The sequence below is a fragment of the Gymnoscopelus braueri genome, assembly GCF_963280865.1.
Source record: "Gymnoscopelus braueri genome assembly, chromosome: 7".
In the NCBI taxonomy this organism is placed as follows: Eukaryota; Metazoa; Chordata; class Actinopteri; order Myctophiformes; family Myctophidae; genus Gymnoscopelus; species Gymnoscopelus braueri.
In genome coordinates, this window is record NC_137608.1 from 21464740 (window position 1) to 21477763 (window position 13024).

At 44.3% G+C, this 13024-nt stretch overlaps 1 protein-coding gene across 2 annotated transcripts in view; it reads right to left on the reverse strand.

Annotated features, from left to right (window-relative positions):
- cltcl1 (clathrin, heavy chain-like 1) overlaps positions 1-13024 on the reverse strand; it is a 33884-nt gene that overhangs the window by 13170 nt on the left and 7690 nt on the right. For both annotated transcript variants that reach the window (XM_080433915.1, XM_080433914.1), the window contains exons 3-20: positions 10582-10850; positions 10057-10218; positions 9607-9720; positions 9350-9523; positions 8992-9189; positions 8247-8447; positions 7103-7255; positions 6837-6959; positions 5944-6081; positions 5684-5848; positions 4381-4561; positions 3994-4157; positions 3713-3838; positions 2900-3042; positions 2563-2797; positions 1971-2093; positions 1489-1634; positions 1201-1384 (exon numbers count right to left, since the gene is read on the reverse strand). In XM_080433915.1, coding sequence (XP_080290041.1) covers positions 1201-1384; positions 1489-1634; positions 1971-2093; positions 2563-2797; positions 2900-3042; positions 3713-3838; positions 3994-4157; positions 4381-4561; positions 5684-5848; positions 5944-6081; positions 6837-6959; positions 7103-7255; positions 8247-8447; positions 8992-9189; positions 9350-9523; positions 9607-9720; positions 10057-10218; positions 10582-10850 — 2999 coding nt within the window. The remainder of the gene's footprint in view (positions 1-1200; positions 1385-1488; positions 1635-1970; positions 2094-2562; positions 2798-2899; positions 3043-3712; positions 3839-3993; positions 4158-4380; positions 4562-5683; positions 5849-5943; positions 6082-6836; positions 6960-7102; positions 7256-8246; positions 8448-8991; positions 9190-9349; positions 9524-9606; positions 9721-10056; positions 10219-10581; positions 10851-13024) is intronic.

A 13024-nucleotide genomic window follows, 5' to 3' on the forward strand; every position in this document is an offset into this window, starting at 1 on the left:
TGTCTGCTCCGTCTGCGAGCACACCAGAGTTGCAGCACAGAGTAGGGGAGTCAGATTTCACTTATCACATGAGAAGAGATGGGAGAGAATGAAGGCTCTGGAGGTGACTTTGTGCCAATTTCCAAAGATTTTTCTCTTTTTAAGTGAAAATAGCAGATCTACAAGATCACAAAACGTCACATCACAATGCATTGCGAGCTTGTAGATCTGCTATTTATGCTATTTTTGAAATAGGGCTTTGAGTGGTTAGGGTTAGACAAGACTATGTCAGAGGATTTTGTCTCAATGCCAAACGTAAAAGCCAAGCTGTTGCTAATGATATTTACACTGCTGGATTGCTGGAAACGACACTGGATTAGTTACTTGGATACTAGATGTGCCACCACCTTTTCTTAGTATATAGAATGAACAAAACTATGTCCTTTTGTCTGTCCTCATCCATTTCTCCCCTCAGTGGGCTGTCCAATCGATCTGAAACTCCATATGGGCCCTCACCATTGCCATATACAGTACAGCTAGTGAGGAAGCCGTTTGTTTTTGAACTTTTCCCACATATAAGCTGATTTTGTTGCAGTCGCGGTCTCATAGCCGTGTCAGATGGTGGGTGGTAATGGGGGAAGTGACTCACACTCATGGGAGTAGCTATACACAGTCACACAATGCCAAAGAGAAAACCAGCAGAGAGAGAGAGAGAGTGAAATGGCTCAATGGCACAGACTTTGATTTAAACGCATGGGAGCAGCAGACCCAACAAGGGTGTGTGTGGACAATAAAGCGCAGGAGTGCTTAATTACAAAACTGTCTAATCAATTGTGTCTGTCTGCAAGAACCCACAGTAGCGCTCGGCATGATAGTGACATAACAACGAATCTGTGTTCGGGGGCATTTATACAATTGGCACTTCTCATGCATTTATCTCCTTAGTGGGGCTATGGGATCTGTAGTTGCGAATGTGTTGTGGGAGCTCATATTCCAGGTTATGGACTAGTATGTATTTCAGACATTGTTGCAATTACCTCTCTCCACCAGGAGAGGAAGACATTATGTAATGTCAAGTGTTACCGGTAACACTGGTGTCACATGTTCTTTTAACCAGTGAGAAATTGCAGTCTTTGAGAAATGCTATGTCCACGAGATAGTAAAAGGCTAGAAACTTGTCACGTTCAGTTAAATGGTGAAAGAAGCTTCCACTTCCACTACCTGTATGGCCGAGGTGTTGACGTCGAACTTCTTGAAAATGGCAAAGGCTTCCTCAAAGAGCTCATTGCTGATGGCGATGTTCGCGATGTCTGGGGCATCGTAGTTATCTAGTCTGTTTATGTATTCCATCACACGAGTGCGGTCTGCTTTGATGGCTGTCAAAATCAGCAAGTTCTGGAGGTTTCTAAATGGATAAAAGATAAATAAAAACAATGAAGACTGTACCACAAACAGGAATACATAATTCCATCACTCCAGTGGTCTATTGCAGTACTACTTCTACTGCACCTGTGCTCGCTGAAGACAGAGTTGTCCAGTACAATCTTCTCCAGCAGCTCAATGAGCTCATTGGGCAGGTCTGCGGTCATGAAGGCCTTGACTGTCACAGACACCTCCTCTGGGTCCTGGGTTTCATTCAGGGCTGTCTGCACCACCTGAGATAGAACAGAGGAAAGATAGTCAAGAGCCCCCAGGGGGAAGAACCTATTTGGTATCCTGTCTGCATCTCCTGGGGAATTTCAATACTGTATATTCACCCACTCATCCCATCTCCATCCCATCTCCCATTTGGCTTCTCTCCACATGGCAGAACAGAATGCCTAGCCCACAGCAGCAGTGCTGGATTGTTATACTGTGTGTGCCATAGCAGACCTGTGTACTTGTAACTTTTTTCCTTGTTTCTTTGTGTTCTTGCATTTCTGTGTTTCCTCCATTCTGTCCTGTAATGTTTTTTAAAGTGACGACACTTAAATGAACAGAGAAAAACAGACCTGATCAATGAGCTGTCTTCTGAAGGGGTTGTTCTCTTCCAGAACGTTTGCCCATAGCTCTGGATCTTTCCGTCGCACCAGGTACCGAGCTTCGCTCTTGAACAGCGAGTTCTCATTGCACACCTACAGCAGAAATAAACACACCACTACTTGATGGTTCCCAGGAATGGCCTCAGTTATGTATACAGTGCATGAAAATTAAGATCTTGTTATAATGTCAGATAATCTAAACCAGTGGTTCTCAAAGTGGGGGGCCCCAGCGGGTCCCCAGCTAAATTTGTTAATACAGCATCACAATCATTTCACCACTTTATCCATATTTTATACGTTGGCTATAAAAAGAATAGCAGATATACAAGCTCACAGCGCGCTGCAAGCTTGTACATCTGCTATTTTTTATTTATTTAGAAAAATCTCAATAATGTTTGGAACATTTTGGATAATTTTCAAACACACATCTTCTATTCTGGGGATCCCTGGCACAAAATCCTTTCAGATGGGGGTCCGCGGCCAAATGCATATAAATTTGGGGGTCCTTGACACGAAAACATTTGAGAACCACTGATCAAAACACAGGACTTCAGCCACGCACCTTGATCAGGTCCAGGTCACACTGGCCCCTCTCATAGGCAACGCAGGCCAGGTGGGGGTCTCTCTTCTCGCAGTAGCGTCCCACGACAGCGCTGTCGTAGAACGGGTTCTCCTTCAGGAAGCGCTCGGGGGTGTTGTTGCTGTCGATGTAGATCTTTGCCAGGGCATTGTGGGTGGCGGGCTCCTCGCAGCCTTCATGGATGCGGGACTCCAGCCACGGCAGCAAGAGTTTTAACCTAAGAGAACATTTTTATAATTCAATTATTATTGTATTATATCGTTTTTAGGTTGTTACATCAGGACCAGGAAAAAGCGATTGGCTCGTCGTCGTTCATCACCTGTTCCTCTTCTCCACCTCTGCCACAAGCTCATCAGTGGAGAACTGTCCTCGGACAACCATGATCAGGTTCTTAATGACGTCCTCGGCGCAGTCCACGTCCAACAGACCACCTATAACCACCGGCAGACGACTGGGGTTCACCTGGAAACAGGCAGTTCAAATCCCCAAATTAAATGAGGGGAGAAAAAAAAGAATGACAGTCATATTATACCAGCTTGTGCCAAGCTAAAACCCTTGAAAAGTACTGTCATGACTCTTGCATCTTACTAAACATTACTAAAAATATACAGTACATACCGCATATTAAACTCCAGAGTTAAATTAAGGTGCCTTTCACATCTAAAGCTCACTAGTGGATTTATTCATGCACTCTTACGGGCACAAACAATCCAACATCTAACTGTAAACATAACATAAACTGTGTTGTTTGGGCCATTCATCAATCAAATAAAACATGTTTAGATTATTGAACCGTCTGATGCACATTCCCTCTTTATGTAGCGCCGGCAGTTGTGATCCCATAGCTTGAGAGTTGTTGCACTGACTGATTCAGTCACTCAGTCAGTGACAACACATCAAATTCTGTGACCGGAGCTCTTATACCCGTTCAGAGTATGGGAAGGCATTGTGGACTCCCCATTGGCCTTAAAGGACAGCCAATGAGGAGAAAGTCATGAAAAAGTCACTACTAGTGCAGCGACTGAATATAGACCAGCTTGCTCCACAAGCTGGTAAAAACAAGACAAAACAAACCGTTGTGTAAAAAATAAAGCAGTCGAACAGTAAATACAAGGAGTGGTTCTGATCTTACTTTCTGTACGTAGATTTCAATGTATTTCTGCAGACTGTTGCGGTAGAGGTAGAGGACCAGGTCGTGGACAAAATCAAATCTATCACACACAATGATGAGAGGGAGCTGGTCTGTGAGCTTTGCTTCCTGGTTGGATGACAAACACATAAGATGTTAGCCATTATTCGATTAATGGCCACATTGTATGTGGCATCATTCATACTAGCTTTCTGTGACACACATATTTTGGACTATCACTATGAATAATGACTACAGTACGTTGTTGCAAAGGAACTTCTTACCTTAAGGAAGTTTTTGACCTTCTCTGGCTCGTAGCAGTTGCTCTCTCTGCAGATTCTTTCCACCTCTTTGATCTGGCCTGTCTTACAAGCTGCCTGGATGTATTTAAAGTGAACGTCAGCTTCCTGGCTAAAGTTCACAATCGACCCCAGGAAGTAAAACAAGCCTTGAACAGAAAGGAGAAAGTCATGGGGAAATTGACATCAGTTACATCTTGCATTATCATATGCAGTCTGCAAAGAGTGAGACAAGTCGTTTTAAAACACTCACTGTAAGAATGAACATCACCCCATGACCCGGTTGAAAATATAATTATGACTATAGCCCTAAGGCTTAGACAAACCGCAATCGTCTGTCTTTTTTTCCCCTTAGATTTAGGCAGTGCCTACCTTCGTAACTCTTGAAGGACTCAAATAGCTCCACCAGTGTCTGTGTGCCCAGCTGCTCGTGATATTTCGATGCAACCTGGACAGAAAGCTGCAAGTTCTGCCTTATATTAGCCGCCAGCATGGCCCTGAGGCACTCCACCGAGTCTTCTACTGACAGAGAGCCAAAGAAGTTCACCAGCCACTGGAGGGAGGTATAAATGAATAAAATAAATATGTGAAAAGAGAAAGGAAGAAGACGAGAGAGAAAGGCAGAAACAGAGCAACATTGAGACAGAGAGATCATTTAACAAAAATGTCATTCTTTATAAGTAGGGATGGGCATTATTATCATTCTAAGAACCTATCACTGATCTGCAGCTACTCAATATTAGGGCTGTGAATCGTCTGCTATCTCACAAATCGATTCGATTCCGATTCTTGGGGTCACGATTCCGATTTTTATCGATTTTTTCAAAACAAACGATTCTCGATTCAAAACGATTCTTGATTCATTTATGTAGCTTTTATAATTGTAAAGGTTTTATCAACTGATAATAATGTAAACACACAAAGGTAAATCCAAGATCATAAAAAAAAAAAAAGTTTTTTTTTTTTTTTTTTTTTTATCGATTTTTTAAAAATGAGAATCGATTCTGAATCGTCCAACAGTAGAATCGCGATTCGTATTCGAATCGATTTTTTCCGACACCCCTACTCAATATGTAGTGTATATGTCACAGGGAAATTGGCATTCCAGGGAAATTGAAAAAGGAGCGCTCGTTTTTAGGCGCGGGGCTTCCGCGCGAGGCGGGGCTTTTCGAGACAGGGTTTTTTACGCGAGGCGCTCCTCCTCGCGAGGAGGGGGAGGAGGAGGAGGGGCTTTGATGCGAGGTGGCGAGAGGAGGAGGAGGAGAAGGCGCGAGGCGGGGCTTTGATGCGAGGCGGACCTGGCTTTCGTTCATGTCTATGCACGTCTATGCACGTAGTGTGGCTTGCATGGCCCTCTAGTGTTGGTTCTACAGAATTGCCTGGGGGGGTGGTGAAAACGAGCGCTCCTTTTTCAATTTCCCTGGAATGCCAATTTCCCTGTAACATATATATATATATACACAATATGTGGTCGTGATATATGTATATATCGCAATATGTATCGTATCGCAATATATTGCAATATGTATCGCATCGCAATATATCGTGATATCGCAATATATCGTGATATAATCGTATCGTGATACGTGTCGTATCGTGAGGTTCTTGCCAATACCCATCCCTATTTATAAGAGTTAAGAAATGACTTGCATTGAACACAAACACAGTAGCATACCTCAGGGTTGAGCAGATGCGTGTGCACCACAGCTCGTTTTATATCATACAGGTCAGTGTAGTGTTCTAGAGCTCTCTGTAGCAGACCAGCCTTCTCACACAGCTGAGCAATGTGGGGACGGTCGTAGTGGGTGAACATCTGGTTCCCCAGAATCGCATCCGCTACCTAGACACACACACACACACACACACACGATCAGAGCAGTTGTAGCCAATTGTTAGCGTTGAGGCAAGACATTATTGAGAGAATGTCGAGCATACCTGAGGGGCATGTATGAGGTTCATCTCAAGTAAGCGTGTCTGCAGGTGTCCCTCTGCTGGCCGGTTGTTCTTCAGAGCATCCAACAGGAAGGAAGTGCACTGCTGGATAAGGTTTCCCTCCATGAAAACATCCACTATCTACCAGGTACGGCAAAGAGAGAGAGACATAACCAGGAGAAATCTTGATTAAATGGTTCAATTCCAAATGTTTTATGAGCCCTATCCAGTCAGTTTATTTGCCTCTATAAAGGCTTCTATTCACACACTTTTAGCCACTTAAACCCTATACTTAGTAGACCGGATTCCCAAAGGCTCTAGACTAGGCCCCATTCCATTTTCAGTCCACACTAAATATCTTTGCCGAAAGTTGACGATCTACAAGCTCAAAACGCAGCGCATCGCGACTCATTGTAAACTTGCATTTCTGCCATTTTCGCTGAATGTTAGCCCCAGAATAGGGATGCTAGGGTTCAAGTGGTTAGGAATCAGAGGCCTGGTACCCAGATGTTGCAGTGCTCTTGGTTTTAATGACTATAAACTATAAAAAGGCCACAGCTGAGAGAAGCCAGTGCGCTGCTTAGGACAGCATCAGGTCAGGTTTCCTGGTTAAGATCAAGACTGAGCACAGAGACGTGGTGTGGCTTTAAAGAGGGGGAGGCAGTCGCCAAGTCAGTGAATTACAGGCATCGCTGGCACATCTGGAATAACACAGAGGACGGCTCCCACTCTGGGGAACCGTGAAGTGTGTGCGCTTTGAAAGGAGGGTACGTGAAGGGGTAGCATTTCATGTCAAGGAGTGTGTGTGGTTACCTGGTTTGTGTGTGTGTGTGTGTGTGTGTGTGTGTGTGTGTGTGTGTGTGTGTGTGTGTGCGTGCGCGCGTGCGTGTGTTTACCTGGTTGATGTTGGCCAGAGGTTCCTCATCCTGGACCAGCATTTGGGCAAATTGTAGACCTTGCTCTGGACTGACCCGCATCACGTTCCTCAACAAAAACACCCAGTCTGGAGTGTAGCCCACCTGCAGCAAACCATATAAACACCACGCTGTTAAATGGACAACATGCACCGAGTAAAGCTGAACCAATAGTCTTCCATCAATGCTAATAACCAGGCAAATGGGAAAACACCAAAACGGGAAGTGCTGAGAGCAGTTTTTATTACCTTTTTGGCATAGAGGACAATCTTCTGGAACTGGCCGGTCTCAGCAAAGCACTGGATGACCTTGTTGGGGACGTTGGCTCTGAGATAAACACTAAGGGCCAGGGTTGGGTCTGAAGCTTTGACCAAGTCCCCTAGCTCCTCTGAACACTCCAGCTACCACAGAGACACAATCACATGTACTCAGTCAAGCAGAGTACAGAGAGATTATACTGCACAATAGCAAGATTTAAACAAGGTAACAAGGTTTGGAGATGGTGCAGTGTGATATTCTTCCAGTTCTGCTATATGAGAAGATATACTGTATGTTAGTAAAATAAATACAAAAGGATATATATAAATTATTTCAGTAACAGTAACAAGAAGGCATATTACTGACTAGTGCAATTGCAGAAGTGTAGGGATATGGAACACGTGATGATATTGAATGCTGATGTTTAGTCCATAAATAGTGTTTTTTTCAGGTCTACATTTGTGGCACATCCACAGTAATATTTGTTACACTGAATGTTACGTCACGGTCACCATTACATCAACCAACCCCAAGGACTGAGGATCAATACCATTATTATTATGCTATAACAATGTAATAACACATAACATGGATTGCCAATAGCCAAGTGGCTATACCACATAGCCTTTGATGACTGACAGTGAGTCCCAGGTTCGATTCCCCAGCCCAAGCAGACCTTTGCTGCATGTCACTCCCCGACTCTCTTCCTCCCCATTTCCTGTCTCTCTACACTGTAATATCAATAAAAGCAGAAATTCCCCTCAAAATATCTTTAAGAAATATATAAAATAATCACAACATGTGTTACTGCAAGTCATGGGGGGAAAAAAGCAATATTATCACAGAATCTTTTCCATAACAATCACTAACATGCTGACAATTCTATATGTTCAGCCCTTCCTGAGAATCATGCGGTGCCCCACTGTTGTTGTTTTGTTTAAGATATTTTTGGGGGGATTTTCCGCCTTTATTTGAACAGTCGAGTGCGACAGGAAATAGGGAGATAGAGAGACGGGATCCGGAATCGAACCCGCCACTCGCTGTTGCATTAGAGCCTGTATGTGGTTATGCGCCTTAACCACAAGGCCATCAGCGCCCGCCCCACTGTTGTTTTACCCACCACTCCGGTCCTACCTTGTCCTCCTTCAGCCACTTCTCCAGCAGCTGCTTGCGTCCCTGCTGTAGGACGGGCCGGCACAGCTCCAGAGACTCAAACTTGTTTAGCTGGCCCTGATCCAATAGGATGCCAAAGTACTGCAGCAGAGGAGAGGCCTGGCCAGGCTGGGCGGGAACACTCTGGAACTTACGAATGGTCTCCGCCGTACGCAGGATGCCCTGCAGGGACGATTGAAGCAGAGAGAAGGGAGGAATTTAATGTAGGGGGACAGCATTCAACTGTAGCATCCTGAACACCGCTCCTAGTGTACACAATGAGATCGTCCACCTACGACTTTGTCAGTCCACGCCCTCTCGATTTCCAGGAAGAGCTACCTGTTCAATAGCTCCCGGTAACAAACAATAGAGCTACAATACTTGCTGGTGCGACTTCATTGAGAAAACACTATAAAATAACCAAATAACTACAAAACACATTCTCACAGTAACACTTTACTGCCAGGAATATAAAGACATTTCATAGTCCTTAAAATTTGCGTGATTGATTATCTAGTGCCATCCTTGATGGCTGGCACTATTTCAACAACTACAGTATTCATCTCGAGTCAGTCATAGAGGTGTATTCGAAAGAGGAGGGGATCAGGTATAGCCCGGCCAACGAAGTATATAGGGTTCAGGGGGTATTAGTTAAATGTTTCATGTTTAGAACGGCTCATAGCATTACAGAGTATTCAGAGGAATGGAGGGATGTGGGACACCATACCTTGGGTGCCGAGGCAGCAACCTTAGCAGCCTCTGAGTAAGATCCTTGGGCAAACAGGGTGTTGAACTTCCTGGCAAACAACTCCTCAGCCCCAGCCAGGTTTGATCGCACAGCCATCCTCAAGCCCAGGTCTGGGTTTTGCAGGACATCGGTGGCATATTTGACAATATTCTCCTCTTCCACACACACTGACAACACCTAGAAAGTGATATACATTATACACACACTCAAGTAACATTAATTGCCACTTGAACTGTCCAAATTCCAGTTTTGCCATGAATGGAATAGCAAGACAAATGTTCCTGTATTTTAAACACTGGCTCTCACCACCAATGTATTCTTCTGTCTAGCTTCTCACCTGTCCCTTCTTGTTGACTCCAATTATTCCAGAGGTGGGTTCATGGGGGGCGGTTACAAAGATAGTCTCTGCACTGATCCTGTTCATATAGATGCACACTCCAGATTCCAGGTCATACAGGTGGATGTAGCCATACTTTGTAATCAAGTATATGACACCGTGCTTCGTACCAATCTGAGAAAGATTGGAGAGATAATTGGAGCAAAATGTCAATTGAACCAATATTCAAGTAGGAATTCTAGAGGGTCCTTCCTTACCTGCATGGCTACAGGAAAGTCTGTCTGGGCCTCTGGAGGGAAGAACACATCCACTGCTTTCTTAGTGAATGGCTGGTTTCCTGCAGCTGGCTGACCCACCTCAATGATATGCAACTGAGTGGAAAAGGAAGAATTCATACACATGAACATACACAGCCAAGGCAGGACAACCACAACAAGGACAAATTGAGTCTGAAAGGTAGCAGCAATACACACTATAAAAAAGGTTATAATACTGTATATAGTACATTTTTGGTTGAAAACGTTAGGGAACTTGGGGACTGTTGAACTTTCATTAGAATCTGTGGTGATAGTCAGGGAATTCTCTTTTGAAAAACATCAAAGAACATCATATATTTACAGATACTTCACCGACATTGACACAACAAAAGACAATGAGACAAATTAGAATGCAGGTAGAATGTCAACAGACATCTCTAGCCCCCTCACCTTGCCCCCGGCCTGAGAACGCACAGCAAAACAAAACAGTGTGGAAGGTTTGCCGTTGCCTTCCACCTTAAACTCCCCAAAGGCTGCAGCGTGACCCTCGATGGGCTGGGACACCTTTCTGTCCACAGAGTACAGCTGCATTGCTCCCACCACACGGTTTTGCTGCAGGACAGATGTACGAGAAAAATGTATAGTATAAAACAGAGGGATAGAAAGGGAACGTAGAGCATGCACATCCACTCCAGTGAACAGGGTGCCGAACAAACAGAACATCAGTATAACATATCCTGATGAAGATCCTTTGGGGATCAAAATGTTGATCTGCAATAAACAATGGGGACTAACAACAGTGTGCAGACTCTGTTTTTATAGAACAGGGAGAAATGTTGACTAGCGGGTAGCACAGGTCCAAAAAATTGGACCCGGACGGAAACGGACCAGTGGATAATTGGACCGTCTACCCTCTAATGTGAACATCTACTGCAGCTGCCATGCACATGTGAGTGTGCATGTGCGTTTTCATACCTGCGCAGAGATCCCTATCAGCAGTAGCCACTTCTGTTGCTCGTCAGTTCTGTAGTTGATGATCTGACATCCCGCCAGACTGGCGTGCCGATCGAACACCTTGGTGGGTTGCGAGTCTCCCTCCATGCTCCAGTGAAAGACGGCTGCGTCGGTGACGAGGGCCACTGTGTTGACTGAGATCCACTTCCAGAACATGACCTCCTCAGTCATGGCATGAGCCTTCATCTTGCTCTTCATCTCAATGTTGAAGATCTGCAGAGTCTTAGCAGCTGAGGGGAAGGGAGGCAGTGATGAAGTGCGACAGACATAGAGCAACAGTTTCATTGCATCTAACAGTTGTACGTTGGGCGAGGGGTTCACGTGTAGGGGTGTAAATGTACGATTTCGCCACGATTTGATTCAATTCAATTATTGTGATACGATTAATTTCAATACAGAATTATTCCTAAAAATGCAATGAATTCACAAAATGTTACTGGATTTACTAAAATGTACCATCAAGCTCCATGTTCTCAGTTCTTATATTTTAATTCATTACATTTTATTTGGGCCACAAAACTATCGATTCTAACATCGCAAATCAGCGAAGATGAATCACCACCTTAAGATCGATCCTAGTCAGTCACAGGGCACCAACAGCTCTTCTGAATAAGCTACCATGTCACACGTCTAATCATGTGTATGTAATACATAAATCCTGTTTTAGTGTTCATTAATGTGTATTGTCCCCGCCAAATAAACACAAAACCAAAGTAAATAAATTGGAAATTCACAGTAAACTACATGAATATATACTCTTGTACATGAATAGGTATTCCAGATGTTTTGGCTTAGCCTTGTTTTGTGTTCTATGCTATTTACAGTAGGTAAAAAATAAAGAAAAAAAGGTGACACTACATGTAATGACCTCGATGTGGAGGTAGTGGGCCCTTGTAAATTAATAATGCATTATGCATTTTGAATCACTGGATTTGTTTGTGAGCTAATACTCAGTGTGTTTTTGAAAATAACAAGTGAATTAAATCATAAGTGCAGCTGATCACAGCAGTCAAAAATAATAAACTAACACCAGAGATATTGCGGGAAAACCCCTACACTTAATCTTGGATGAATTCATTATAGCAAAAGAACCTGTCATTGTACCTGGGCTGTGTGTAGTCTCTCAAGCCAGCCTATCTCTTCCACGATCTCTGAATGCTCCAGTCTGTAATTCAGCCCGTTCATTTGAGAAGAGGAAGATATCTTCCACAAGAAAAGGCCAGGAGGTATTTGACCAATCAATCACGGCAGTATTCATGAAAACGTATTTCAAAATATCTTATATATTTCAATCACCCCCCCCCCCCTCCTGCTCGTCAGCTTCAACTAATTAGTTTTTCAGTAGGGGTGATTGAAGTGACTGCACAGGAGTGGGTAAATGACCGGATATCAGTCTTATTTACTATTCATTTTCAGAGCTTCTGAATTACAGACGGGTAGGAGGAAGAATTTGGAAATTGCAGGAGCCATGAATCTGTCTTGAGAGACTAGGCTGTGTGGGCTGTTTTAATAAACCCAAGTCAAAACCACTAAGGAAACAAACTGAACTAATAAACGGCTTAATAGTGGAGTTGCTTTGCAGACTGCCATCAACACACATAATGATGCATGTACAGTATGGCATAACGTCATACGCTTTAAGGAACAGATCTGGACATGGATATGGCTAACTGTCACACGCTCACAGGCTCACACACGCGTGCAAGTACAGACACACACAACAGTCCCCCCCACCCACCCACCCTTTGACTAGTGTATGATATCTGATGATGCATACCGCACAGACATTCTACCAGCATACAACAGGTCATGCGAAGTGCGAACACATGTATTGTTCTCATAAAAGTGTTTCTGCCAGGGTTTGGAGTGTGCGTGGGTGATAATTTAAAAGCAGGTGTGTTTCTGTTGTGGATAAACTTTTTAATTAAAATTTTAAAAAAAATGCAAAACTTGGTTACTAGTCAAAACAGATCAGAATACATGGGCGTCACAACAAACACAATTGGCCCTGTTCCGCAGAAGGAGCGAGTGCATTCTCCGGCAGCGGCAACAGCCGCGGAACTTCCGCGGAACTGCCGGTGGAGGAGCGGCAGCTCCCGGCAGTGACTGCCGGCGGTGGAGCGTCAGCTGCCGGCGGAGCAGCGGAACTGCCGCGGAAACTGCCGGTGGAGGAGCGGCAGTCAACTTATTTTTTCCGCCGATAAAGTATAGTTTTGGACCATGACGGAGGCGCGCCGAATCAGCAGACCTTGAGGCCAAGGAGTCGCGCCCGAGCGTCTCCAGGCGCGAGTGCCCGCGACGACCGGCCGATGGTCTGCTATTCGACTAAGCGCCGTCCGAGTTATGTACCGATAGGCACAGAATCGTAAATAATTTTGGTGGGGACTGCGTTACACAAACGCAG